The sequence below is a fragment of the Taudactylus pleione genome, unplaced genomic scaffold (assembly GCF_031769625.1).
Source record: "Taudactylus pleione unplaced genomic scaffold, aTauple2 ptg000017l, whole genome shotgun sequence".
NCBI lineage: Eukaryota > Metazoa > Chordata > Amphibia > Anura > Myobatrachidae > Taudactylus > Taudactylus pleione.
In genome coordinates this window covers 8,722,804-8,750,437 of record NW_028284419.1, presented here as the reverse complement: position 1 = coordinate 8,750,437, position 27,634 = coordinate 8,722,804, and the positions used below count along the sequence as shown (strand labels likewise).

Below are 27,634 nucleotides of genomic sequence, written 5' to 3'. Positions count from 1 at the left end.
TCTGAAGGCTGAATGGTGTGTGAAGCTGACCGCCTTCTGGACTACGGCTGTACAGGCCTAATTGTCTGTTTAGGCTGCTGAAAAGCTGCTAACGACGAAGCCATATTCTGACTTCAATTAGCATACATGTCCAACCACGACAAATGCATCGGGGGGAAAACCATAGCAGGTTGCAAATGTTGAGAGGGCACCAACATTGCAGCTGGCCCAGGGCCTGCCAATCTCTCCGCAACCTGTACCATAATCAGGGAAAAGGAAGCCCATGGGGGTACCTGCCCAGAAGCTGGCAAACTTGACTGATGTGGAGACTTGATACAGCGGCCACATAACCCATCCTGTATGAAATCCTGTGGGGACGCCGCTTTACAGGCCATACATGATACCAGCACAGGAGCCTCAGTCACCTGTCTTTCAGTTTCTTTGGGCATACTAATCTCTCTATTGATATGCAAAGTCTGAGTACAAATGTGACAATGTTTCACACCCAATATACACACCTGCCACAGAGGGTTAAATGAGGGGAAACAGTGACAGATTATGACTGTCAGTTATTTAGATAAAGGCAGCATAACAGATTTCAAAATAGTCACATGTGATGCATATAGATACATAGTTTGATATATATTATAACCATATGCACCAAGCTTTCAGCCACTACCATATAGCCATACATGACACCAGCACAGGCCTAGTAGTATATTGAGCTCTGTATAACCTGAACACTGTAGAGAGACGCATACAGGGAGACTGAGCCAGCCTCCTGAGAACCTAGCCACCGAGAGCACCTGAGAGTGGTCTCTGGCTGACTCATCTAGAGGGAGACTGGGATGAGCAACCAGGCGGCGAGAAGTCTTACGACTGAACCAGTATCCAGGTTGGGGGAGGGGCCGCCAGGGGATAGCATACCTCTCTTCATGCTGTATTGATCCAACGGGCACACTGACATGGCTGCCGCCATCAAGCCTCTGGCTGTCAGGATCACTGATGTCCCGGTGGTCTAAGGCCGGAGACAGTTTCCACATGGCTCTGCACAACAGCGTCCTCCGGCGGTCTCCTACCACCGGAGGCACGGACTGTCACCCCCGGTCCCCACGTAAGTGGCCGAAGGGAACCCCTTACCTGCCGTCCCCGATGTTTTCCGGTTGCAGTCCTGGGATGGTTAGGCCCGCCAAAAGTACTAGCCCAACGCTAGAGTTGCGGCCCGGCGGGGGAAGATGGAGTGGCAGCACGAGCGTCTATATAGATGCTAAGCTGCTTCAGGTCTCCCCTCCGTCAGCCACGCGCTGCCACTCAGAGAAAAAACAAAACAAAACTTGTTTGGGGACTGCTCCTGCACCAAACAGTAAAAAACTGACTTCCTGCAGCCAGGGGCGGGGTATGTATGGAGGAGGATCCAGTGCATCCTGGGAGCTAAAGCTTGTTGACTGTTTAGTACCTGGATCACTCCAGCTACATCCCAAGATAATTTCTGTGGACCCTATGGAACCCGAAGAAAGAACATATTTCTATTAGTATTTAATCTAGCACCTTGCACCTCTCGCAATCCGTGTAGTTTCTCTTTCCTTTCTGAGTTTTCGCCCTCTGCTCTGGTGCTTTAGCGCGCACTGGTCTGTATCGCAGTAGTTTGTTGCATCACCTGAGTGCACTATAGGCACCAGAGGAGTGAGCAACACCCCAGGCAGGAGAGGAACTGCTTGGGTTGTGACAGGTGCTAGAATGAACACTATGTTCTACCCTTTACGTATACAGATAGTGTGATTAGAGAAACCTCCTCCAAGGTTCTCAGGATATGGTTCTAGTCTCCTGCTGGGTTAATGATGTCCACCCTATTCTTTACTGGGCACAGGTGTTAGAAGATCTGAAACATCTGGTGAGAATGCCCAGTTCCAGTTCACCCAAAAAAGGTTTTTACACAAAACCACTTGAAAAATGTTATCAAACTGGCGACACATTCTATATGCGTCTAAGTAGGCTATAGATTGCAGCAAGTTTTAGTACTGCTACTCTGGAAAACCAATGATAGAATGAACAGATTCTTTGCATAACTGAAGAGAACATTCAAAATGGGTTCTTTAGCGTCTCGTCACTAGCAAAGGACCCTTAACATATTCTTGTTTGCAAAAGTATTGCCATCTATTTTTTCTTTAATCCTGCATGTATTGTATTTCATATTTTTTTACAAAATCTTCTGTTTAAGCCTACTGCCTTGTGATTGATTGCTGTATTCCTAAAAAATGAGACAATAGTGTATATGTATATAGTTGTAACTTTTCCCAATTTTGATTTTTGTTTTCTTAACACTAATTCATAAAATCCAATACCATCATTTTCAAGCAGGAAACATGGATTCCCGCAGCATTGGCATTTCAAGTCTGTCAACGAGGTGCTATTATGATAGAGCAAGTCCCATGCAATGTAGATGCTAGATTGGTGGTGTGGCACAGGCCACGATGTGGAACTTGCATTAATGGAATGGAAGGAACAGATTAGCTCGAAACAGACACCGATCTTTATTTAGAGAATACTTTATTATTTCCTGTAATCAAACCCGGATAGTGTAAAGACCTTACATATTTTCATACAACGCATTTCTCTTTTTTTTTTTTTTTCTCTTAACAGAGCAGGGCTAAGATTGGCTGTAAATTCTGTACAAAGCCAAAAAAGATGAGTGAGAGTTCTATGTTGCTCCCATTTAGTTGCAAAAAAGATGACATCACAGCTAAAAAAAAAAAAAGTAAATATATATTTATTTATATTTAAAAAAAAAAATACAACTAAACTGCAGCTTCTTCTCTGTCTGCACCTATTCTGTACAGCAAGTCAAGTAAAGATATGAAAAAAACATCTGGGTTATTTTAAATTTAACTGTGGGTTTTATCTAACATATGAGTTAGAAGAGGCATTTCAATACTAATTGGAATATCTCCTGTGCCAGGATGCGTAACAGACTCAACTTTTTGTATTTTAGAAAACTACTGCCAATAAAAGTGGTTTGTTGGAACCACAAGCTTTTGATTGACCCACAAATATTTTTTAATATTGTCCCGTGTATCTGCATCTACTGTCTCCTGTCTATGCAGAATTTTCTTACATATCCATGTGTTTCATTTCCCACAGCACCCTCCTCTTCAATTATACTCAAAAGAGTTTTAGAGAAAAACAAAAATCACCCTTTGTTGGACAAAACAGGTTTTCTTTTAAGTTTAATGACAACAGTTCTACAACAAAGCTGCATTTAAAAGATTGTGTAGGTACAGTATAGTGATGTGAGGTTGTTGAAATATTTTAAGACAGCAGCAACATTGGCATGGTTTAAATGGTTTTCAGAAATAAAAATGGGGTACAGCGGGAAAGAAAACGCAATCAGCAGCTAGGTCACAGTCTATAAAACTACATAATGGACCATACATCTGTATTTTTGGATGGTTAAACAGAACTCCTTACAGAAAAAAAAAAAGAAAAACCAGAAGCAGTATGAACTGAACTGCTTAATGCCTTAATTTCACGTGCAACCTGTAACACTTATGCTCCTCTTCTTGAGTCTGGTCCGTGAGAATCTGTACATTAATTGCTTGAGAATAAATGTCTAGTAAACTAGGGCCCAAAACACACACACACATATACACGCATTGGAAAGAGCCAGATACAGGGAGACCAAACACAGTGGGTGAGACAAAGCCAACAGTATAACCCTAAACAAGACCATAAAGCGTGTTTGGGTATACATATATCATGTTGCACTTGACCTCACCCTGCTATAGCATGGCTATGAAAATAATAACCTTGCAGGGTAGTGTTTCTAATTAACCATTCAGTGTAAGCCTTCTGAGGTGGTATACAGACCCCTGCACAGAAAATCTGAATGCCCACATTTAGGCTGCACTCTCTAAACAGTCACATACAACTGAATAGAAACTATAAGATTCCATAGAACGCTAAACAAAATGTCTTCAACCTTTCACACCTTGAAATGCTGAAAGGATAGCCGCAGCAGACGTGCCCCGTTCACATAATAGCTAACTAAACTCTGCTATTCCGATTTCCTACTTGTAGATCAGCTGCTGCATATTTCAGTAAACATAAAAAACCTCATCATTATTACACCTCAGTGTAGTGCTTACAACATAACACCCCACCCCCCGAGCTGTCTCTAGGATTTTGTATCTTCTGTTTTGATGGCCTGAGGTTTTATTGGTCCAGTTCTGATGGGTTTAGTGGAGGTCGGCACTGAAGCTGGAGCCAATACGGCTGGGTCTTCTATCTTCTCTTGCGAGATCATGGAGGGCTCTAACATGGTGTCTGAAGGCTTTGGAGGGCCCAGGGTGATATTCTGAGGTTTGGGAATCACAGGTTTACTCTGTTGATACTGCTGTTGCTGCTCAAAGAAGCGGTGCGTCGACTGTAAAACCTCTGCTCTCTGTTTTGCCTTAAAGGTAAGGAAAGAAGAAACAAAACACAGATGTGTCCCATAAATGAAGATGTGCCAAGGTTTGTACACATTTGGCTTTGTTTCATTACACATTATTCTGGAACTCTGAAAATACATTGACGACATATTTCCTTTTAAAAGCTGAACCATGTAAGAATACTTTATTGTAAGAGGCATTTTATTATGCTGTGCATAAATGACCTGTCACCTACACAAAAACGGTCACTCTAGGACTAAATATACTACATTTACTATGGGTTAATGCAGTTTGATTGTTTCTATATTCTCCTTATACTCCAGCATGAAGCAATCAATTGTGTAAGGTATAAATAGGAATCTGTACAAATATTGGGAGCACCCCCATGCACTGACAGTGCTCACTGTGCTTTAGAGAAACAGACATTAAACTGTCATATTTCAGCACACTGGCTTTGAATGGTCACATGGATCATGTAACATCTGTCCACTAGTGACGCTAATTTAAAGGTGGCTTAATAGCATTCTTGATAGGAGGTGCACAGTTTATAGCACATTTTTCACAAGAACGATGCATCACTAACTAAGATTTTACTCCGTTTGCACAATGTAAACGTGTATCTGTCATGCAGTTCTGAAAAATTTTGAGTACGCATGAATAATAAAATGTCACTTACACTCAACTGCTTTTACCAAAGATGTGCCCTATTTATCACTAGGGTTTAGTTTTGTTCGATCTTCTCTCTATAAACGTTCAGTAAAAAAACAATTTATTATGCACACAGAACCTTACTTTACTGCATGATTTCATTTTTCATTACAAGTTATGAAGCTCCACTGACATCAATGAAACCATGCCACCTACCAGGCAAGAATGGCAAAAAGTCGTGCCAGTTTTGGGCAATGGTTTAAATAGAGCATTGCATATTGTTAACACTGGCCCAGAAGCCAAGCTGACCTTCAGATCTTGCTCTGCCTTTATAGCAGCATTAACTCGCATCCCAGAAGGTGGAACAGGAGGGGCACGTGACACATGGTGAAGCCGCGGATGGTTCATTAAGCCTGTTGGCATCTGTGGCGGCAGCTGACTGGTCAGTGGCATTGGTGGGCGCTGGATTGAAGGTTGGAAGGTGTTTGGGTGTGGTGCTCTGACCAGAGGAGAAACCAGATTAGGCTGGGAGAGCATCTGATGAAAAGAAACAAGAGTTAACAAAACAAAAACACCTACTACTATCTAGTGTACTATCTTGACCTTTCTATGTTGCCCATCAAACACTTATGAAAGCAATTAATCTTCACTATAAATTATTTTATTACATATATAAGCATGTCATCTTTCATTTTAGGTTTCTTTTGCAAGTCATTAAATGCCAATAAAAACCCTATACTGGCACAATGCAATAATCAAATATAAATAAAAGTGAAAAGAACTGATCAAAAAAATCCAGATTGTGCAAACATTTGGCTGTTCTGTATCCCGATCCATAGAAAGAATCCCATATCATAACTGCCTTTATGTAATCTCTTGTAAGTAAATAGACGGTTTCAAACTTAATACATAAAACACACAAATAGTTCGGAGACTGAAGATCATGATGGAAGCACTACAGGAGAAAAACATACGTAACTGTACATTCTAGCGTTTAGGATCTGTTACCTGAGGAGGGAACTGCGCCGTGGGGAAGGGAGGTTGGCCCATTCTAACATTGGCTGCTGTTGAAGTGAATTGATGCTTCTGGTAAATCAAGCTGTTCATTTTACTTGACTGGCTATTGGGGCTGGTTGAACTGGCCCTAGAGGTAAAGAATCACAAACAGACGTTGGTACTAGGCTGCTGATTACATGTGAAGGAAAAGTATAGACATACACATATTACATCAAGTGACAAAGGAACAAGAATGATTTTATGCAACACAAAACAGGAAGGTCGAATTAAATCAAATTGTCTCTCCTAGCCAGTAGATTTAACCACTTGCCTGGCACGGTCATATCAGATACGACCATACCAGACTGGGCTTTCCCTGACATGGTCGTATCTGATACGACCAGTCAGAAATGCCCTGCAGGTGGCTGTTGGAGGAAAATCTTCCTGCAGCAACCAGCCCCAGAGCCTCTGCAACTACATATTCTAATAGTTTGTGCTGATCACTGCTGGGCACAATGATCAGCAAGCCTGGCGCTTACCCCCACCCTTCCTCCACACACACACCCCCGGCACTGCTCCTCACAGACGCTGGGTTATTTGACTAAATGGAGCCTGTGCTCCTGTGCAAGCCCCGCACTGCCAGGGAAGGGAACAGGCAGCCTCCGCCTGCTCCTCCCAGCCATTCACCCCCCTCTTCAGTGATCAGCCTGATGCTGCTCCTTGCAGACGCCGGATTGTTACTATGAAAGGAGCCTTTGCTCCTGTGTAACCACTGCGCTGCCGGGGAAAGGAACAGGCAGCCTCCACCTGCTCCCCCCAGCCACCCACCCCTCTCTTCACTGATCAGCCCGGCGCTGCTACTTGCAGATGCCCAACTGTTACAATCAAAAGGAGCCTGTGCTCCTGGTTAACCGCTATGCGGAAAGGGAACAGGCAGCCTCCACCTGCTCCCCCCCAGTCACTCACCCCCCTCACCACAGATCAGCCCGGCGCTGCTACTTGCAGACGCTGGACTGTTACTATGAACAGAGCCTGTGCTCCTGTGGTAATAAATACAGTCAGGTGCATAAATATTGGGACATTGACAGAATTTTCATATTTTGGCCTCTATTCACCACCACAATGGCTTTGAAATGAAACAAACAAGATGTGCTTTAACTGCAGACTTTCAGATCTAATTTGAGTGTAATTACATCAATATCAGGTGAACGGTGTAGGAATTACAACGGTTTCTATATGTGCCTCACACTTTTTAAGGGGCCAAAAGTAATGGGACAAACTAAGCAATCCTAAATCAAACTATTAGAATATAGCCGCTGCCCCCCTGGTTAGACCCAGCTCTGCTCCACGCAGATGCCGGGTTATTGAACTAAATGGAGACTGTGCTCCCGTGTAAGCACTGCGCTGCCGAGGAAGAGAACAGGCAGCCTCAGCCCACTACCCCCCCAGCCACTCACACCCCCTTTCCCAGATCAGACCCTCCCGCTCCCTCCCAGTCACTCACACCCCCCTTTTCAAGATCAGACCCACCCACTCCCTCCCAGCCACTCACACCCCCCTTTTCAAGATCAGACCCACCCGCTCCCTCCCAGCCACTCACACCCCCTTTCCCAGATCAGACCAACCTGCTCCCTCCCAGTCACTCACACCCCCTTTCCCAGATCAGACTCACCCGCTCCCTCCCAGCCACTCACACCCCCCTTTTCAAGATCAGACCCACCCACTCCCTCCCAGCCACTTACACCCCCCTTTTCAAGATCAGACCCACCCGCTCCCTCCCAGCCACTCACACCCCCTTTCCCAGATCAGACCAACCTGCTCCCTCCCAGTCACTCACACCCCCTTTCCCAGATCAGACTCACCCGCTCCCTCCCAGCCACTCACACACCCCCTTTCCCAGATCAGACCCGGCGCTGCTCCTTGAAGATGCCGGGTTATTTCAATGAAAGGAACCAGTGCTCCTGTGTAACCCCGGCGCTGCTCCTTGCCGACGCCAGGGAAGTGAACATACAGCCACCGCCGCCCCCATCACCTCATCCCCTTCACCCCCACCAGACCCGGTTCTGCTCCTAGCAGATGCCGGGTTATTAAAATGAAAGGAGCCTGTGCTCCATGTCTTAAAATAGTTTAAAAGTGTTTAAAGTGCAAGTTCATGAATTTGAAAAAAAATATGCTATTTTTGTGGCATACTACTGTGTTTCCCCGATAATAAGACACTCTTATTTTTTTTTGGGTTCCAAAAAACACCATAGGGCTTATTTTCGGGGTAGGTCTTATTTTAACTAACATTGACAGCAGTGCCCCTTATGCAGGCCCCCCCTGTAACAGTGCCCCTTATGCAGGCCCCCCCCTGTAGCAGTGCCCCTTATGCAGCCTCCCTTGTGTAACAGTGCCCCTTATGCAGGCCCCCCCCTGTAGCAGTGTCCTTTATGCAGGCCCCCTTATTGCAGTGCAAGTACGGTACTTACCTAAGTCGCCGCCGTCAGGGATGTCCCTCTCACTTGCGCGCTGACTGGATCTAATATGATCCAGCAGGCTCGGCCGCACAGGATCCTCAGCGCGCGGGTGACGTCATGACGTCACCCGCGCACTGCATGACTGGGAACGCTGGTCTCTGCAGCGTTCCCAGCTCAAAAAGAGAATAAGGTAGGTCTTATTTTCGGGGTAGGGCTTATTTTAGACCAGGCTACAAAAGTAAGGGTAGGGCTCATTTTCAGGGTAGGTCTTATTATCGGGGAAACACGCTATGTTTCAAATGAAACAAAAAAAAAAAAACAGAAAAAAAGATTCTTTTTAAATTAAATTGTATTGAATAAGTTTTAACTAGATGTTCCTGACCTAATTCAATCATAAAAAAAAAACACGTCAATTTCAGAGTGGTTTTTGGAAAAAGCATTAGTCAGTTAAGTGGTTAAATAAATACTAGTGCTAGCTGAATGACTTCTGAAATCTTGTGCAAGTACAACACAGTGGGAAACAGACAGTTTTGTAAATGGCACAAATTTCGGCTCATTAATAAATTGATTTCTATACTTAAATCCTTCTTTCTGAATCCATTGGCTGACACTGGCCCATAGACCTTTAGCACTTTGAAGTATCCAATATGTATGTGGCTCCACCATCTTCTAAATATACACCCTGCAGATAACTCCATTGTGTAACACTAGCCATAAAAAAACATTTACCTTTGGTAAATGTAAAAAGGGAACTAGAGCAGAAAAGGTTGGGATCTCAGTGTCCCCCAAAGGATTTAGAGGAAAGGCTTTATTGTAAATATCCGGTTTTATTTTAATCACTTGAGACACAGTGGACCGTGGTGACGCTCCCATGCGGCACTCTTAGATGGGTACGCTCACAGAATTGTGGTGGTAGTGTATACCTTCACACTGTAAAGAATAAGTTTACTTGTGACAATATAAACTTATTACAGATGTGACCCATCTAGCCAGAATCTGGTTTGATACAGGACCTCATCAAGGACCAGAAAATTATTCTTCCTAAACTCGTGTCCTCTACTATTCCCCACAAGAGAAGTGGTCCTAGAATTAGGGCTATATTTACAAAGCGGCAGCTTCTCGGCGGGTTGAAGCTGAAAATTTAAGGCGGCACTCACATTCAGTGTAAAGCACGCCGGGCATGTGAATGTGAGTGCGGCTTTAAATCTTCAGCCCCAACCCACAAAGAAACTTTCGTAAATATAGCCCTTAGAATGCTTAGTAAGCTCTTAATTCTAGGAAACTGATCAGAAGTGCTCCACGAGCACCCTGAAGTTGGCATTAAAGGTATTTAGGTGGTACTTCTCATTTATCTGCATCTCATTTTGGTAAGGGATGAAAGGTTTGTAATTGCTTGTAACCTGGAACTTCCATTCAGATTTAGCACTACGCTGATGCACTGTGTGGTCTGGCAGGTATTGTAGGAAGAGGGAGTTTTCACTTCCCCCACTCTGGCAGACGAGATGTTAATACGGGATGTAGTTGAAATCTTGGCTGTCGGAACACCAGTGCCGGAGTCTCTATACAAGTCAGAATCCAGGCACCAGCATACCAACGGTAAGTAGTGGGGTTAGAAAGAAAGTTAGGCAGTAGGGGGAGAGGGTTATGTTTAGGCACTGGGGGGAGGTTAGGTTTAGGATGCGGGTTAGGATACTTACCAACAGGTGTCGGTATCCTAACCCTATCGGGTTTCCGGCATCGGGTTTCTGACTGCTGGCATCCCGTACCTAACCTATTGCTGGTACTGCTTTCTGCTCTGCCTCGATAAAGAGTCGAAGAAGGAGGAGTTATAGCGGCACGATATGTGTCACTATAATAAATCTACCCACAGTATCATTTACTGAAGTATCAATGTATGTGTGTATATACACACACATATATACATCGCTCTCTAGTATAACTAGCACAGTACTGCGATTCCAGGCTGCTTAATAAATCACTCCTCAGTAGTAGGCCCCATAGCTGTGGACTCAATGCAGAGCCTAAGACCTAGAGGCCAACCAAGCATAAGTACCTCCTTCCTCACCACCACCGGGAGAGAAGTGGGTCACTTACTTGGCCACAAATAAAGATGGATGACGTGGTGGCAGCGAAGGGCCCCAAATTCCTCATGGAGGAAGAATCACAAGGGGAGCCAGCATCTGTGGGAGGTAGCATCAATCACAGCGCCTCCCCTGCCCACATCTCAAACAGTCCAGTGAGGCTATATATATGAGTCAATATATCTGTAGCAGAGTAGTAGATCTTTAAATAAATTCAAATCAGGAACTGCAGTGAGAAAAGCACACTGCACTGAGTTCTCTGCAGAATTAGGATTAAGAATGAGAGAAATAAAACAAATGCAATATTTTAAAGTCCTAATGGAGGCCCTATACAATATGGTCCAATATTCACTAAAGTAAATGAAAGACAGACTCTTGGTTTTAAGGAACACTGAAGATTGTGCGCAGCAGAAATGTCATCCTAAAATCCATTCTAGGCTTACCGGAAAGGACTTGAAGTAGGTGTAGTGCTTCTTCCACAGACAGGTGGCGTACCAGGCTTTACGTGGTCCAACCCACTGCCATAAGGCTTAAGGTCAATATCAGTTACCTAGACAAAAAAAAGACACAATTTAAACTGGACTTAAGAATACAAAATTTTTACAGAGTCACTTTTAGCGCTTGTACGCATACACATATATACAAACACATATATATATATATATATATATATATATATATGCATTCGGTATGGAATGCCGGCTGCCGCATGACCGGCAGTGCGAATCCCGGCTGCGGCAGCCCGACAAAACAGCAGAGCCCGGCAGCGGAAGACCGACAGCGCTGGAAATCCTGATCGTCTAAAGGTAAGTATAAACTATTCTATTCTAACCCCCTAACCCTCCTTAGGGGTGCCTAACCCTAACCTCCCCCCCAAGGGCCTAACCCTAACCTCCCCTCTTTAAGTGCCTAACTCTAACCCCTCCTTCCCCGCTGCCTAAACCTAAATCCCAGGGGGAGGTGCCTAACCCTAACTCCCCCTAGCCTAACCCTAACCCTTCCTCCCCCTAGCCTAACCCTAACACTCCCGGGGGGGTGTCTAACCCTCCCTCCCCCTAGCCTAACCCTAACCCTCCCGGGGGGGTGTCTAACCCTCCCTCCCCCTAGCCTAACCCTAACCCTCCCGGGGGGGGTGCCTACCCCTAAGTCCCCCCCCGGGTGACCTAAACCTAACCCTCCCCACAGCTGTCCCGCTTGCGGCGCCCGGCATCCCTTCGATCGGGATGCCGGGCGCCGGTGTCGGGAAAATTACAGGCGTCTAAATTGTAGACGCCTGTCACTTAACCCTAGCCGAGATTAAGAATTCTAGATGCCGGCGGTCGGGATTGCGAACGCCGGCATCTTAAACATATCCCACATATACACACACACAGATTATATATATATATATATATATATATATATATATATATAAAATTATGTTTTAACTACAGTAAATACTTCAGACTTTCTAGGGCATTTTAAACTGGTCTTTTGGTTTAGATATATGTAACCGATTCACACGTCTTCAGCGATGCAGTTAGATATGATGTCTAGGGCAGCTTCCACAGAAACAGTACAGTAGGCTGTGCGCAATACAAAAGCTTATGGAAGGATCTGCCACTGCAGATCTATTACCACTAGGGGGTGGGGAAAATGCCAATGTGGATATATTTCTCTCCTGGGGGTTCTATTAACATTTGGGGATGGGAGATACAATTACAGAGAGAGCCTGCAGGGGGTGTATGTATGTATGTATGTATGTATATATATATATATATATATATATATATATATATATATATATATATATATATATATATATATATATATATATATATACACACACACATTGACAGAATTTTCATATTTTGGCCTCTATTCACCACCACAATGGCTTTGAAATGAAACAAACAAGATGTGCTTTAACTGCAGACTTTCAGATTTAATTTGAGGGTAATTACATCCAAATCAGGTGAACAGTGTAGGAATTACAACGGTTTCTATATGTGTCTCCCACTTTTTAAGGGGCCAAAAGTAATGGGACAAACTAAACAATCCTAAATCTAACTTTCACTTTTTAATACTTTGTTGCAAATCCTTTGCAGGCAATTACAGCCTGAAGTCTTGAATGCATAGACATCACCAGACACTGGGTTTCATCCCTGGTGATGCTCTGCCAGGCCTCTACTGCAAATGTCTTCAGTTCCTGCTTGTTCTTGGGGCATTTTCCCTTCAGTTTTGTTTCATCAAGTGAAATGCATGCTCAATCGGATTCAGGTCAGGGGATTGACTTGGCCATTGCATAACATTCCACTTTTTAGCCTTAAAAAACTCTTTGGTTGCTTTTGCAGTATGCTTCGGGTCATTGTCCATCTGCACTGTGAAGCGCTGTCCAATGAGTTCTGAGGCATTTGACTGAATATGAGCATATAATATTGCCCGAAACACTTCAGTATTCATTCTGCTGCTTTTGTCAGCAGTCACATCATCAATAAATTAGTGATGTGCAGGCTCGGTTCTACTCTGTTCCGTTCGTTTTTTTTCCCGAATCTTATTGGGTTTCAGCTGTCACTCCAAATGCAAATGTCACACCTAGAATCAACTCCAGACCTTTTACCTGCTTAATTGATAATGAAATAACGAGGGAATAGCCCACACCTGTCCATGAAATAGCTTTTGAGTTGATAGTCCCATTACTTTTGGCCCCTTAAAAAGTGGGAGGCACACATATAGAAACCGTTGTAATTCCTACACCGTTCACCTGATTTGGATGTAATTACCCTCAAATTAAATCTGAAAGTCTGCAGTTAAAGCACATCTTGTTTGTTTCATTTCAAAGCCATTGTGGTGGTGAATAGAGGCCAAAATATGAAAATTCTGTCAATGTCCCAATATTTATGCACCTGACTGTGTGTGTGTGTGTGTGTGTGTGTGTGTGTGTGTGTGTGTGTGTGTGTGTGTGTGTGTGTGTGTATGTATGTATGTATGTATGTATATATATATATATATATATATATATATATATATATATATATATAATAAATCTTTATATACACTTTTAAAAACACATTGTAAATTTACCTGAAAAAAAAACACAATTTTCGATCGGTTTTGGGGGGAAAAAAAAAAATGTACCAGTGAGACTGTTAAATTATATGGTTGCAGACAAAATATCAATTACCTGCTCCAAAACCCACAACAATGGGAAAACTAAAACAATACAGCCATATGAAGTTAAGTATCCTAACGACCAAAAGTTTAAAGTGTTACAATATGGCATATACTCTTCCTTGTATGGCTACAGATACAGGCGCTCAAATAGGTCAAAAAGGAAATGTTTACCATTAGCAGCAAAGATTTAAGGTGTTTAACCTCGGATTCATACAATATTCCAATAATCTAGCACTCTGGGGTATAACTGTACCTATTCTGTTGTAAATATACACAATTGGAGTCTATACAGCATAAATTTAAATATATTGAATGAAAATTAAAATAATTCCTGCAGATATATAGAGTTGACAGAGACCAGTGAAAAGGCTAAAATAAATAAATAAATAGTATGGAATGCCACAAAAATAATTTACATTGTACTTTACAAAAAAAAATTAAAAAGTGAGCTTTTCAGGAAATTGCCACCAAATAGAAGATAATAAAATAATTACAATTGTCACCTTGCCAGGGGCAGCGATCATTCCATGCTGATTACCGGAAGGTATTAGGCCCCGATAAGCCTGGCTCACTTGGCTTGCCCTAGAGAGACTCTGGTGTTGAGCTTGAGGTGCAGGTGGCAGGGCTTGAGATAAAGCAATAAGGGGTTGTCCCCCAGTAGACCCAAAATTGGGCAAGGACAGCTGTGATCCTTGCAAAGGTACGGTCATCTGGAAGCACAAAGTTAAAATAATCTCAATAATACAAAAACGTAATTAAAAAAAAAAAAAAAAAAAAAATGGAAATTCATATTGTAAAAGCACTGCGGCAATCGTGGAAATTACCATGATTAAGTGATGAGTTTAAGGACAGAAGAGTTGACTTTTTTTGTTCTTAAAGTGCTCTTCAAATATCATGTACTCCAGTATATCATGATATCATATCAGAAAAAAGGACATATGCTTGTGTTCTCCATGTCCTAAAAAGGCCCCCAGAGAAAAGGCTTTAACTTTATTGATCAAGTTATCTTTTTCATTTTGTGGGGAAGGGGGGGACGGGGGGACACTCAACCTTGGGCACGTCCAAAATGTGCCACTATTGGTGTGTATGCTCAGAAGTTGTCCTGTGCAACGCCTTTTGGCCAAAACTAGCATCTTTAAATAAAAAAAGGTTTTTTTCTGTATAACGTACTACACTTATAGGCAGAGGACAATGTGGCTGCCTGACATCGCTGAATAGACGAGGTCTTTGACTCTCTTGTACCTGAACAGAATTATCCCATCCTGCATTGACAAGTGGCTGACCCAACTTCTCTACAATATGCTTAATCATTTCCAGAAGAAAAAAAAACAAGAAAAACACATTCTCCTGGTGTAGGACAGGCCAGCTGAACAGAATCTGCTTTCCCATTTCTACAACCCTGGTATGAACACTGCTGAGATTGCTGGAGCGTATCATTGTACGATTTCCTTTATCACAAAAGAGTTCTTGGTGCCTCATTGATGTTTGCAGCTCGCATGATTGGACTGCATTTTTATGGCCTTTCCTCTGGCTAGAGTATTAAACACTGTTACAAGTACTACAGAACACCCTGCACATTGTCGAAAGGGACGAGATTTCTGCGATTTGCCTTAAAAAAAATAGCAGCTTTAAGTTTAATTTTGAAAAGCACCATTCATTAGTGATGCTCAAAAATCAATTTGCAGGAGGAAGGGCGCCTCTAGATAAAACAGATTACCTTTAAGTACTGTTTGTGAACATTTGTTCATGGGCAATATACAGTTCATCATAAATTAAAACTTCTGCAAAAACCAAGAAGGAGAAATAAATGAGCATAGTACTCGTTCTAAGTTCTGGTTGTGCTCACCTGTTGGAGAGCTGTAGGTGATTGAGCAGTATTGTAGAAGCTTGTCTGACTGGGTTGCTGTCCAGAATAAAGATTTGAAGGTTGACCCAATCCCTGCCGTGTCTATGTGGGGATAGATTTGGAATTAAGTTATACATCTCCAATGACCAAAGTAAGCTGAACAGGTAGTGGGGTCTAGTATGTGAGTTTAACATTTGGTTACATGAAAGAAACTTTCTTACCTGCAGAATATGTGTATCTATCAGTTGGGATCCACCCAAACCAGATTGTCCGAGTTGGTGCTCATATAATATAGGAATAGGCTGTGTGTTGGTTGTTTGTTGGTAAGCCAGACCACTCTGAGCTTTCGCTAGATCTTGGTGTTGTACACCAGAGAAATTATGTAAGGCGGCTCCAGACAAGACAACTGGCGAAGGCTGAGACAGACTGCTCTGCAGAAATGCTTGCTGTGACCTGTACAAACAACGTAAAATTTAGGTGTAGTATACATGGATCCAAAAAGGTCTGTCAAACGTTTGTTTTTTAAACGGGAATCCCTAAAGACAGAGTTTCTCAAACTCCGCCATTACATTCCAGGTTTTAAGGCTATCCCTACTTGAGTCCAGATGGTTAAATAAAATTGACTGAGATACGAATTAAGTCACCTGTGCTCAAGCATGGCTATCCTTAAAACCTGGACTGTAGTGGCTGTTTGGAAAACACTGCCTTAAGACTTCTACAAACATGGTTCATGGTTTACAACTCATGGTTAGCAAACTTTCATCATCTTATACTGATATGAGGTATAGTCTGCTCCATCACCTGCTTATGCCTAATATTCCAGTGTCCCCCAATGGATGAAGGAGAAATATATGTTGTACCCACAGGTTGGAGAGTTTCAATTTGAGGCATTAAATTAAATGTAAAACTGGCAAAGTGAAGACCATATTACAATGCATTTGTTTTCTTACCTGTAAGGTTGCAGAGAAGATGTAAACAATTCTTGGGCTTGGGACACAGCAGGAGCAGGTGCTAAACCAAGTTGTGCCTGATGTTGCCCTTGTAGAGGAGCATAGATGGGGATTGGGATCTGAATAAATGAAAAAGGATTGTAGATTACTCTTACCCACACAGTATAAGTGAGCAGGGTCATTCTCTTGACACAAAGGGGACATAGGAACACAGGGAAAGCTTTATGAACCAGGAAACATTGACAAAATCAACTCAGACACCTGAGGTCTGCCCTCAGACGTTCAATTACAGGGCAATAAAAAAATAGAGGCAGAAACAGTCACACTTACCTATAAAAACCAAAATACTAATTTAAAGTTACTTGAGTCAAAAATATGATATATTTGATTAAACTACTAACGGAGAAAGAAAGATGACTCTCCAAGGTCAAATAGATTACCACTTACCTGGGAGAGGCCTGGTTGGAATCCTTGCTGTTGGGAAAGGGTTGGGGGCGCTAGTCGTGCATGCTGAGTATTAAATAAGTGACTTGTGTCCATATAGAATGCTGGAATCTGTGCTGTGGGCCCTGAGCCACAGGAAATAAACAGTTTAGAAGCTGCTAGAAATAAGAAAAACAAGCAGCTTTCAAGTCTATTCCACAAAGAAAATGTCATCATTTTATGGCAAACAAACGTATTTTCTGCTAAACCAACTAATATATAGGAAATACTGGTCACAAATATTTTTATATATATTTTTTTTCAAAACAGAACATACATTTTCTTTTTATTTGTTCCACAATGTAACATCTATGTCTCATCTCACTTTCAGTTGTTGAGTTTTATGCTTAGAGAGGATGAGAGGTCATGTTGAACAGTCAGCTCTTACCTCCTGCAGACTGGGAGACGTACACCTGTGGACTCTGCTGCTGGGTCATTAATGAGGGCATACAACTGAGCTGGGAGAAATGACTGGCCGAGGGCATGCTGTTACTACTCTGGAGCTGCTGTGGCTTCACCTTACAGATATTGGGAGGGTCTGAAGTTGTCGTCGTTTTTGTGCTAAGTGAGGAGGTGGTGTATGTCCCAGCACCTAGACAGGCATAGAACCAGCATGTTAGAGAGATTGAACGTATACAATATATGCTGAACTACACAATCTAATATACACCTAAGCGACATGTTACCTGATAAAGAAGTGGTTGGTGTTACTGATGCCACTGGGATGGGGGGCATAGATGCACTGGAGAAAGAGTTATATGTTACACTGCTCGGAGGAGGGGGTCCTGTGCTATTCCCATTAGCAGATACACCAACTCCACTGCCTGCATTAGAGGGACCCCCTACCACAGATGTACTGGTGGGAGGAGCCACAGAGGTTATTGGGGATCCTTTCTCCGCAACACTTGGAGAGTTCTCCCATGCTTTGCGAGCAGACTCCATCTGGGGGAAAGAATAGTCATTTAAATTCTCTCCATAAGCTTAAGCAAAAGCGGGAGCAATCGTTTTCAGGTAAATGACCATGATTTTAAATAAAGATTTGAATTTACAATTAAAGCAATCAAATTAAATGTAGATTTTAACTTCTAACAATATTAAATTACTAATGACAGCTCAGCATACATACATACATATAATATGCTCTACTATATCCTATGGTGTCTAAGCTCATTTCTGTGGTTATTTAGATGCTCGATAAAACATACAAGCACATACATGTGCAAAAAATCCTATTTCTATACATTCAGCGCAACATTGCTTGTTTGACCAAACAGCATCATCCATAGAAACCAATGATGTTGTCTCCAGGGGCCAAAGGATGCTAACTCTTAGGATGATCGCTTAGAATAATCAGACTCCTAAACAAAAAGTAATCCCCAGCTAGTGATGTCCATCATCAACCAGGCGTCTGCTGTACACACACACAGTTTGTCACTCTGCATAAATGTATCTCTTTATCCACCTTGCTCATGGGTAAGACACTTGTACGTCCCTAAAAATCTATTAGAAATCTACCACTGGTTCAACACCATATATATACCTTTAGAGTGAGGTCAACAGTAGCAGGAGATACTGGAGTTAGACTTGAACTCTGCTGGAGAGTCTCTCTCCGAGACAGAGGAAGTGTGTGGGGTAGAGGTACCTGAAATGCAGATTACATAGATTATACTTGTGCCTATTTCCTGCATGTGAAGTACAAATTAATGCATGCCTAAAAAGGAGTACACACACTATTACTGTTTGCACAATTACGTTTTAAATTTGATTGAAGCAACAGGGACTCATTTGATGCAATCAGCAAAATAAAATGAAAATAACTTACATTAGGCACCAAAGTAGACTCCATTTTAGAGGTGCCTGATGATGCACTGCTTGGAAGGGCGTTGGATGGGCTGGTGTAATCCGTTACGGACTCCTTGGGATAAAGAGAAATAACGTTCAAACAAAGTATTGTTCACTTATCAGATTTACAGTGATGCAACAGAGTCTGCATCTTACTGTCAGGGGGCAGAAGTATGTATCAGCAGACAAATTATCTAACATTCATTGGTACCTTAGTGCTGACTCCAAACTCAGGTGCGGACACAGACAGCATACTGGTGATTTCAGTGGTCACTTCTGTTATAACTTTATTTTCTTTTGATGGAACCGGTTCTGGTGTCCGAACTGTAGTTGGGATTTGTTTTTCTTGGATCTCCGGTTCAGACTGCAGCACCTCTTTCACTTTACGGTTCTTCAGAGAACGTTCCTTGCCGATAGGTCCTGGCTTATATTCCTTACTCTGAATGACATTAAGATCCTGGATCTGGAAACAACAAAGGTTCAAGTTCATCACCACACAAGCAAACAAAAAACGATTAAAGTGAACAACTGATACAGAACCAACCTGTTACACAGCGAAAATTAAATTTTTGTACTTATGTTAAATTAATTTCTCTGAATCCATTATGGATAAAGTAACTTGGGGGAAGTAGACTAAAAGGTCCAGATTTAGCAAACCTCCTAGAGAGGACAACTGTGTTGTTGTCCATAGCAAACAATCAGATTCTAACTATCATGTTCTATAAAATGGTAGCTAGAATTTGATTGGTTGCTATAGGCAAAGTCTCTGCTCTCCTCTTTATGTTTGTTAAATCTAAAGCTAGGTACACACTATGCGATGTGTAACCAGCCGACGGCAGGACATGATGAAACAATATATCGCTCCGTACACATTACACAATCTGGTGTACTACCGCACAATATATTGTTCCATGCTGCATTTAGCAAGTTCACCGTTCAGGAAACTCCTCCCCCTTATATATCTCTACTCTGCAGGAAACGCCTTTATGTTTATTCCCCACAAAACAGAACAAGGGAGCGAAATGGAGAGAGTGAAAATACTACCCCTGAAGACAAAAAAAACGTGGCAAACTTTTGTAAGCATACTGTAGTGTGAAGGGTGGGCATACAGTATCTACAATGGACTTGGAGAAAGGGAAATAAAGCCAGTACATTAATGCCATTTTTGCTTTATCCTATTGGGTAAACTAGATCTTAACTTAGTCAAGTTCCAAAGCTGCCCCAACTGGTGGGACCTTGGCATCTGTGGACACAAGTGCACTTGACTTCTACAACTGAGTAAATACACACTGAGGACCAGGTGGCTGCATGTCAGAGCTGCTCAACGAAATCTGTTTCCAGTCGCCCAGGAGTCACTCACTCATCAGGTAAAATGTGCCTTTAACTTATCAGGAACAGGTTTTACTAGCCCAATGTAATCATTCTGATTTACTACCTAGCAATTGCTTGCTTCAATGGAGGTCAACTTCTCCTATAGGCAACGTATGAAGACCAAAAAGTATACAAAACTTAATTTCAACTTTTAACATTGAACTTTAGAGCCCTAACATCATCCATTGAGTGAAGAGATAAATTGCCCCCAGAAGACTGACCTCGATGCAATGCTGGGATAACAATATCCTGAGTTAAGTGGAACAAGGAACACAACTAGGGTGAATAGAGAGCCTTGTCTGAAGAACGGCCCAATAATCATGAAAAAATTAGATATGGAAATCTGCAAAATGGAGCCCCCAGCTCCTACATCCTCCATGCTGTATAGATAGCCAGGAGAAAAACAGTTTTCCTGTAAGAAACTTCAATACCACTGATTACAAGGATTGTAGGTTGTGGTTGTCAACAAGTCAAAACTCAAGTCTCAAGTGAACAGGAAAGGATTGTATGGACTGCACAGGTACTATGGCATGCAAAATAGTCCTTCTGGTAAATGTGCAACCTTTTGTAAGAGATTAAAGATCTTAACTTTCATAAGAATCAAGGGGTAGATGTACTACAGATAAAATGGAGAGAGAAAGTACCAGCCAATCAGCTCCTGTCACTTTACTGTGTTTGAAAAAGGACACTTGGGAGAAGATTGGTTGGTACTTTTATCTCTCTCCAAGGCTTAGTTCATCTTCCCTCAAGTCTCAATTCACCATACAAACTCCATTGCAAAACTAAAAAAGAATTAAATCTGGCTAACTGAATTTAAGCGGTCGGAAACTGCCACTGAAATCAAGAAATAGGTCTTCCAAATACTAGGCTAATTTATAGGCGAGACATGCTTTTAAGCCTTGAGCACGACACTGACAATACTGTCAGAAAACCCCTTTAAGAATCAGGTTCTCCCAAGTAATTGAATGACTCATGGTCGCGTTCAACGGAGGTCAGCAATTGGGACTCCCCGACTGCAAATCATCCATAAGCTGATCCGACCATTTTTCCACTTCCATAAGAACAAAGTCGAGAGTAAAATGGGTCCAAAGAGGGTCCAGCCACAACATAGACAATTTTCAATTGTGATATTCCTAGGGACCATTGCATTCTTGGTTGTAATAAAGGTGACCTTGGCAAAGTTAGCCTTAGGGACATCCACCCTAGGTGTTGATTCTCTCTTGAGAGAATATAAAGAGTCTGCAACCTGTGAGTGACCTACAACCTAAGGTTTAGTCAACTCTTGGTCTTCCAAAACCTAGTGGAATCATTTATAAATGCACAAGAAATCCTCAATGTTTGAATCCCAGCCACATTACCTCTCTTCTGAAAAGAGCATGAAGTCTAATCCCCAAGGACTAAAACACAGTAGCTCAGTAATGCTGCCCATCCACTAGAAAACAGGCAAAAGACTGCACGATTACGACATTGTAATCATGCAGTCATTTGTCAGTCTGTGATGTGCCTACATTGAATGATCAGTCGTTCAGTGTAGGCACAATCAACCATCTGCAAACATGCTGACCCTGACGTTATCGTTGACCAGCATGTTTGCCTGATGATAGATGTCTAAACGACCAGCGGGAGCGTGCATCGCCGGTCGTTTTAGACATTTTTGCAAACGATTTACGAACGATAACGTTAAATCACTTAACTTAATAGTCTAGTGGATGGGCAGCATAAGACTACAAGTCCAAGATGGAGAGACTTGCCTAAATCTAGAATCTTCTCTAAAGAGGAAGAACCCTTAATACGGCCCAGCAGTGACTTCACTGGACAAGCTTGGCTTGGGCACAAAGCCAGGGAGAGTGGCAATGGGGCACGAACACCACTGTCAAAGCACCTTCAGATTTAATGAGTTGTTTCCTGGGGATGTGGGGAGATGTTAAGCCCATCAACAGAGGCTAAAGTTTTAGCACAAGCTGGTTCTGGCTGATCAGTGCCACCACCCAAAGGTGTGTGCAGAAAGCTTCCATTAGGTAACTTCGGAGTGACATTTTAGATAAGTAAAAACCATCACTGATGCCAACCCTCCAGATTTAGCAATGAAAAATACTCTATCAGACGATGAAGCAAAAGGATAGCTGGTGCAATTACACCAGCGCAGCCCGCTCGGACATCCTGTAGCCAAGGTGACTGTGTGAAATCCCCTGAACACCCTATCCATAAGAGCATTCAAAAAAAGAAAACAAAACTCCTGGCTTAGCATCTATATCCCCAAGGTCTAGTGGCCGCCACAGGTTGTAAGAGAAGCATTCAGATATTTCAAAAATACTAGATGTAATGTCCGGCATTGTCTAGCTTTTATTTGGTTTCTCTGTCTTCACCCCCTCCCCTCTTTTTCCTCACATTTCCTTTTGCTCTCTTTTTTTTTTCTCTTCCCCACCCTAGCAATCTCTCTCCCCCAATTTCTCTATCATTGCTACCTCGATCTCTCCTGTGCAACGAGGAGTCAGTTTTCATTTAATCTGTCATTACATCATCTTTTATCAGTAGTAGAGTTTATAATATAAATCAAAACTTAAATAACTGAGCCCAGGGTCTTACTTATAGGCGCACCACCCGGCACTTTTCTTCCACTGCCTGGCTCACTGTCGCAGCATCAAGCACGTAGAGGGCGCCTTGAGCAAAATAAATGCTCACTGTACTGTGCTTCTCCTGTCGGGAGGAGGATCCCATCCACCCCCCCCCCACCCCCCTTGGCCCACCTTACACAGGAGGGAATCACTGCAAACGCACAGCCTCCCCCCACTCCTACCCGGAGCCTGCCAAACAGTGAGTGAAATGGAGGGGGGGTAGGTGCACAACGGACTGCTGCTTACCTTCTGTAATAGGGCTCAATAAGGTACAGTCCATTCCCCACCCCCTCGTACCTCTATGCCGGGCGACTTTAAAACATTTCTGGGGAGAATACTGTATTAACCATTCTAATATAAATGAAAGGTCATGTCTCTGTAATCACAAGTACAGAATGGCAATGATGGCCCTTAATGGCCGTGCCTCTGATTCTGCATATCTTCGACAAACAAAATCAAATATGGTACTTAAAACTTACTATTCTAAATATATAATAGAGTGGAGTATACCTCCATATTTAATTATAATGGAACTCTGCTTCAGTTACAGAAGTTTGCAGGTGTATTGTAAATTCTGTGTGAATATTCTATAAACCATGTTGTTGCTTTTCAAAATTACAATTGAGGTTTTTCATATCACAACTGGCAAACTAGCGCCACCTTGTGGTGGCCTCAAATGTGTGGCTCGACATAACTGGAAAAGTCTAAAAAGGCACAAAGATCAGATTGTAACCACTAACAAAAAACACATTCAAGTAGTAGCCAATTTTAAAATAGCTCATATGACACCAAACATTTTGCTAAATGTAAGAATAACCAAAAAAACCACTCGCAATCAAAGGAGTCAGGCAACCAGCTAAATAAATGCTCACCCCTCCCCAATCTGAACATTTCCCTGATGCTAAACAATGTCAGTGCATACTGTATGTATTAAAAGTACGAACTGAAAATCTACTAGACCACCTAAACATTGTTCTCACATCAGAGCATAGTGAGGTATGAACAGCAGTGGTACGCTCAATGGTCTTGTGTCAAAAATAGAGTCAATTAGTTGATCAATTTTGCAGGGAAGGAGCCACAACACACTACATATAACTTCTGTGTTGAAGATTTCACACTTTACTGGTTAAGATGTCACAATAGACCCTAGGATTGCATAACTGGCTATTACAGTGCCTTGCAAAAGTATACACCCCCGTTGGCTTTTTATCTTATTTGTTACATTACAACCTTTAATTTATTTTATTTTTTTTATCTGAATTTTATGTAATGATCTGCACAAAAAAGTGTCTAATTTGGTGAAGTGAAATGAGAATATATATAAAAAAGAATCTTTATGAATAAAATTCTGAAAATTGGCATGTGCATATGTAATCACCCCCTTTGCTATGAAGCACCTCAAAAGTTCTGGTGCAACCAATTACCTTCAGAAGTTAGATAATTAGTGAAATGAAGTCCACCTGTGTGAAATCGAAGTGTGACATGATCTGTCAGTATAAACACACCTTTTCTGAAAGGCCCCAGAGGCTGCAACACCACTAAGCAAGAGGCATCACACCATGAAGACCAAGGAGCTCTCCAAACAAGTCAGGGACAAAGTTGTTGAGAAGTACAATTCTGGGTTGGGTTGTAAAAAATATCCAAATCTTTGATGATCCCCCGGAGCACCATCAAATCCATTATCATCAAATGGAAAGAAGATGGTACCACAACACACCTGCCAAGAGAGGGCCGCCCACCAAAACTCACAGACTGGGCAAGGAGGGCATTAATCACAGAGGCAGCACAGAGACCAAAGGTAACCCTGAAGGAGCCGCAGAGTTCCACAGCAGAGACTGGTGTATCTGTGCATGTGACCACAATAAGCTGTACACTCCAAAGCTGGGCTTTATGGAAGAGTGGCCAGAAAAAAGCCATTACTTAGTGATAAATATAAGAAGGCACGATTTGAGTTTGCCAAAAGGCATGTGGGCGACTCCCCAAATGTATGGAGGAAGGTGTTCTGGTCAGATGAGACTAAAATTTTACTTTTCAGCCACCAAGGAAAAAACTATGTCTGGCGCAAACCCAACACATCCATTACCCAAGAACACCATCCCCACAGTGAAACATGGTGGTGGCAGCATCATGCTGGGGGATGGTTTTCAGCAGCAGGGACTGGGAAACTGATTTGAGTCAAGGGAAAGATGGATGGTGCTAAATACAGGGATATTCTTGAGCAAAACCTGTTTCAGTCTGCCTGTGATTTGAGAGTGGGACGGAGGTTCACCTTCCAGCACGACAATGACCCGAAGCATACTGCTAAAGCAACACTCGAGTGGTTTAAGGGGAAACATTTAAATGTGTTGGAATGGCCTAGTCAAAGCCCAGATCTCAATCCAATTGAGAATCTGTGGTCAGACTTGAAGATTGCTGTTCACAAGCGGAAACCATCCAACATGAAGGAGCTGGAGCAGTTTTGCCTTAAGGAATGGGCAAAAATCCCAGGGGCAAGATGTGGCAAGCTTATAGAGACTTATCCAAAGCGACTTGCAGCTGTAATTGCCACAAAAGGTGACTCGACAAAGTACTGACTTTAGGGGGTTGAATAATTTTGCACACTGAAGTTTTCTGTTATGTTGTCCTAAATGTTGTTTGATTCACAATATTAAAAAAAACAACTTCACAGTTGTAGGCATTTCTGTGAATGAAATGATGCACACCTTCAAGCAATCCATTTTAGTTCCAGGTTGTGAGGCAACAAAACATGAAAAATGCAAAGGGGGTGAATATTTTTGCAAGGCACTGTATATAACTCAATCTAGTCTTATCGCTAGGCTTTTTTAGCAGGGCACTGCGCCAGATTTTAAAATGACAAAATGCGCCTTGCCCTACCTGCCGGCGCTTGCTGAAACAGCCTGCTGTGTGTGCCTGGTGCTGTCCCCCCCGCGGAACGAAGTGAGCACACCTTATGTCTGCATTCATCTTATTGCTATTTCAAATGACGGGAGAGTGCATGAGCTAATACATTATAATAGTATAGACCTACTATTGCTTAGGCCACAGATCAATAAACTACTATTACCTTTTGGGTCTTAATTGGGCCAGCTCGGGGCTGCTTTTGTCTCTGCTCTTTTGGTTCAGGAAGCGACTCTGATGTCTTCTCGGGGAGAGATGGAGAGCCTTCATTATCACTGCTGCTGGATGCTGGGGCCCCAAACTGTATGGTTTCCCTTGTCAAGTCTACAGCGACATCTTGACCATTTTTAGCCATCTAAAGCAGAAAGATGTTCTTTAATAGCAGCCAAGTATTTTTTTCTATGTAAAATGTAGCTAAGGAACAATACACACAGCATGGAAAGCACAGGTAAGTACCTCTGAATTGGTTGGTGGCACAAATCCTGTGAGAGGTTTATTCCAGGCGCTTGAAGATGGTGGTTGTGGAGGATTTATTGGGCCCACTGTAACAAATAGACATGGGCTTTAAATAAAAGTAACGGACAAGTTACCTTCAACCAGAGACCTATAAATTGCGATAGACAAGAGTGTGAACTGAGCAGTTTAACTGTCACTGCACATAATGTGCACTTACGTTTCTTAGATAGGTCATTCAGAACATTTGGGGATGCCATCTTGTTTTCCCACAGTTCAGTTCCAAGAGAGTTGGGAGTTTGTGGAGGGGGCTGAGCTTTCACAGGCCCTGGAAACTCTGAGCCATTTGTGGATGGCTGCGGTTGAACAGGTGCTGGAGGCTGACTAGAAGGCATTGTTGCAGGTACTGCCTGGGTTATACTCTGTTGTGCGGCCAACCCAGAGGACTGGGCCTGTAATGCTGCTGCTTGTTGTTGCTGCTGCTTCTTCACAAATCGAGGAGGAAGTTTAGAATTTTGACCTCGTCCTTTTTCACCAGAACCTTTTTTGTTCCACACCTAAAAATGAAAAAATAATTCAATCAAATCGAATACAAAAACCATTAACATGATGCGATACAAAATGTTACAATTCCCATGGCTGCAATGTAGGAAGTTTAGCAATAAATTAATGGCTGGAAACAAGTGAATTACAATTTACATTTCTGGACACAATGTTGATATAATGCAAATTGCTCTCAAAACACTAAGCTCCATTTGTACAAAGCTCTGTTGCTTTGTATGCTTAACGAGGCCAGAAAGAGAACCATATACAGGTTGAGTCTCCTATATCCAAATATTCAGAAATTCGGAATATTCCGAAACACAGAATTTTTTTTAGCATGACTGAGATTGTGACACTTTTGCTTTTTGATGGTTCAATGTACACAAACTTTATTTTAGGCACAAAATTAAAAATATTGTATACAATTACCTTCAAGCTCTGGGCCTGATTCAGAGCCGGACGCTCTGACAGAGCGCTCGCTCTGAATCAGGGCTGTCCCTGCTCCTTTTTGGAGCGGCCTCCTGGCCGCTCGCATAGCTGTGGGTGACCACCCACAGCTATAGTGAGCAGCCAAAATGATGGTCGCGATGGTCAAGACCATCGCGACAATCAGGCTTGCGATGAGACCCTGCGATAGGGTATCGCTGACGCAAGCCCAGGAGTGCTTTTGGCTCTATCAGAGCCAAAAGCACTCCCACTGACATCACTAGTGATGTCAGTGGGGCCGGACGCAGAAGGTAGGCGTTCCCATGGGAACGCCTCCGTCTATGCAGCCACGCCCCCGGCACGCCCACCAAAGGGGGCGTGCTATCAACATCGACAGCACGCCCCCTTTGGTGCCAGACCCACAACGACGGCTTGGCCATCGTTATTCGGGTCTCGCGCATGCGCAC

General features: G+C 42.7%; 1 protein-coding gene across 7 annotated transcripts in view; it reads right to left on the bottom strand.

Moving 5' to 3' along the window:
* Positions 1-2,491: 2,491 nt before the first annotated feature.
* PRRC2C (proline rich coiled-coil 2C) overlaps positions 2,492-27,634 on the bottom strand; it is a 108,954-nt gene continuing 83,811 nt past the window's right edge. For 2 of the 7 annotated variants that reach the window (XM_088482121.1, XM_088482150.1), the window contains exons 19-35: positions 26,419-26,755; positions 26,202-26,287; positions 25,912-26,100; positions 19,073-19,324; positions 18,842-18,934; positions 18,560-18,661; positions 17,706-17,961; positions 17,408-17,611; positions 16,984-17,138; positions 16,537-16,655; positions 15,808-16,039; positions 15,587-15,688; positions 14,235-14,450; positions 11,031-11,137; positions 6,063-6,198; positions 5,364-5,591; positions 2,492-4,426 (exon numbers count right to left, since the gene is read on the bottom strand). In XM_088482121.1, coding sequence (XP_088338247.1) covers positions 4,151-4,426; positions 5,364-5,591; positions 6,063-6,198; positions 11,031-11,137; positions 14,235-14,450; positions 15,587-15,688; positions 15,808-16,039; positions 16,537-16,655; positions 16,984-17,138; positions 17,408-17,611; positions 17,706-17,961; positions 18,560-18,661; positions 18,842-18,934; positions 19,073-19,324; positions 25,912-26,100; positions 26,202-26,287; positions 26,419-26,755 — 3,090 coding nt within the window. In that variant the 3' untranslated portion in view covers positions 2,492-4,150. Of the gene's footprint in view, positions 4,427-5,082; positions 5,150-5,363; positions 5,592-6,062; positions 6,199-11,030; positions 11,138-14,234; positions 14,451-15,586; positions 15,689-15,807; positions 16,040-16,536; positions 16,656-16,983; positions 17,139-17,407; positions 17,612-17,705; positions 17,962-18,559; positions 18,662-18,841; positions 18,935-19,072; positions 19,325-25,911; positions 26,101-26,201; positions 26,288-26,418; positions 26,756-27,634 lie in introns of all 7 variants that reach the window. The other 5 variants (XM_088482160.1, XM_088482130.1, XM_088482154.1 and 2 more) reach the window with 5 other exon arrangements.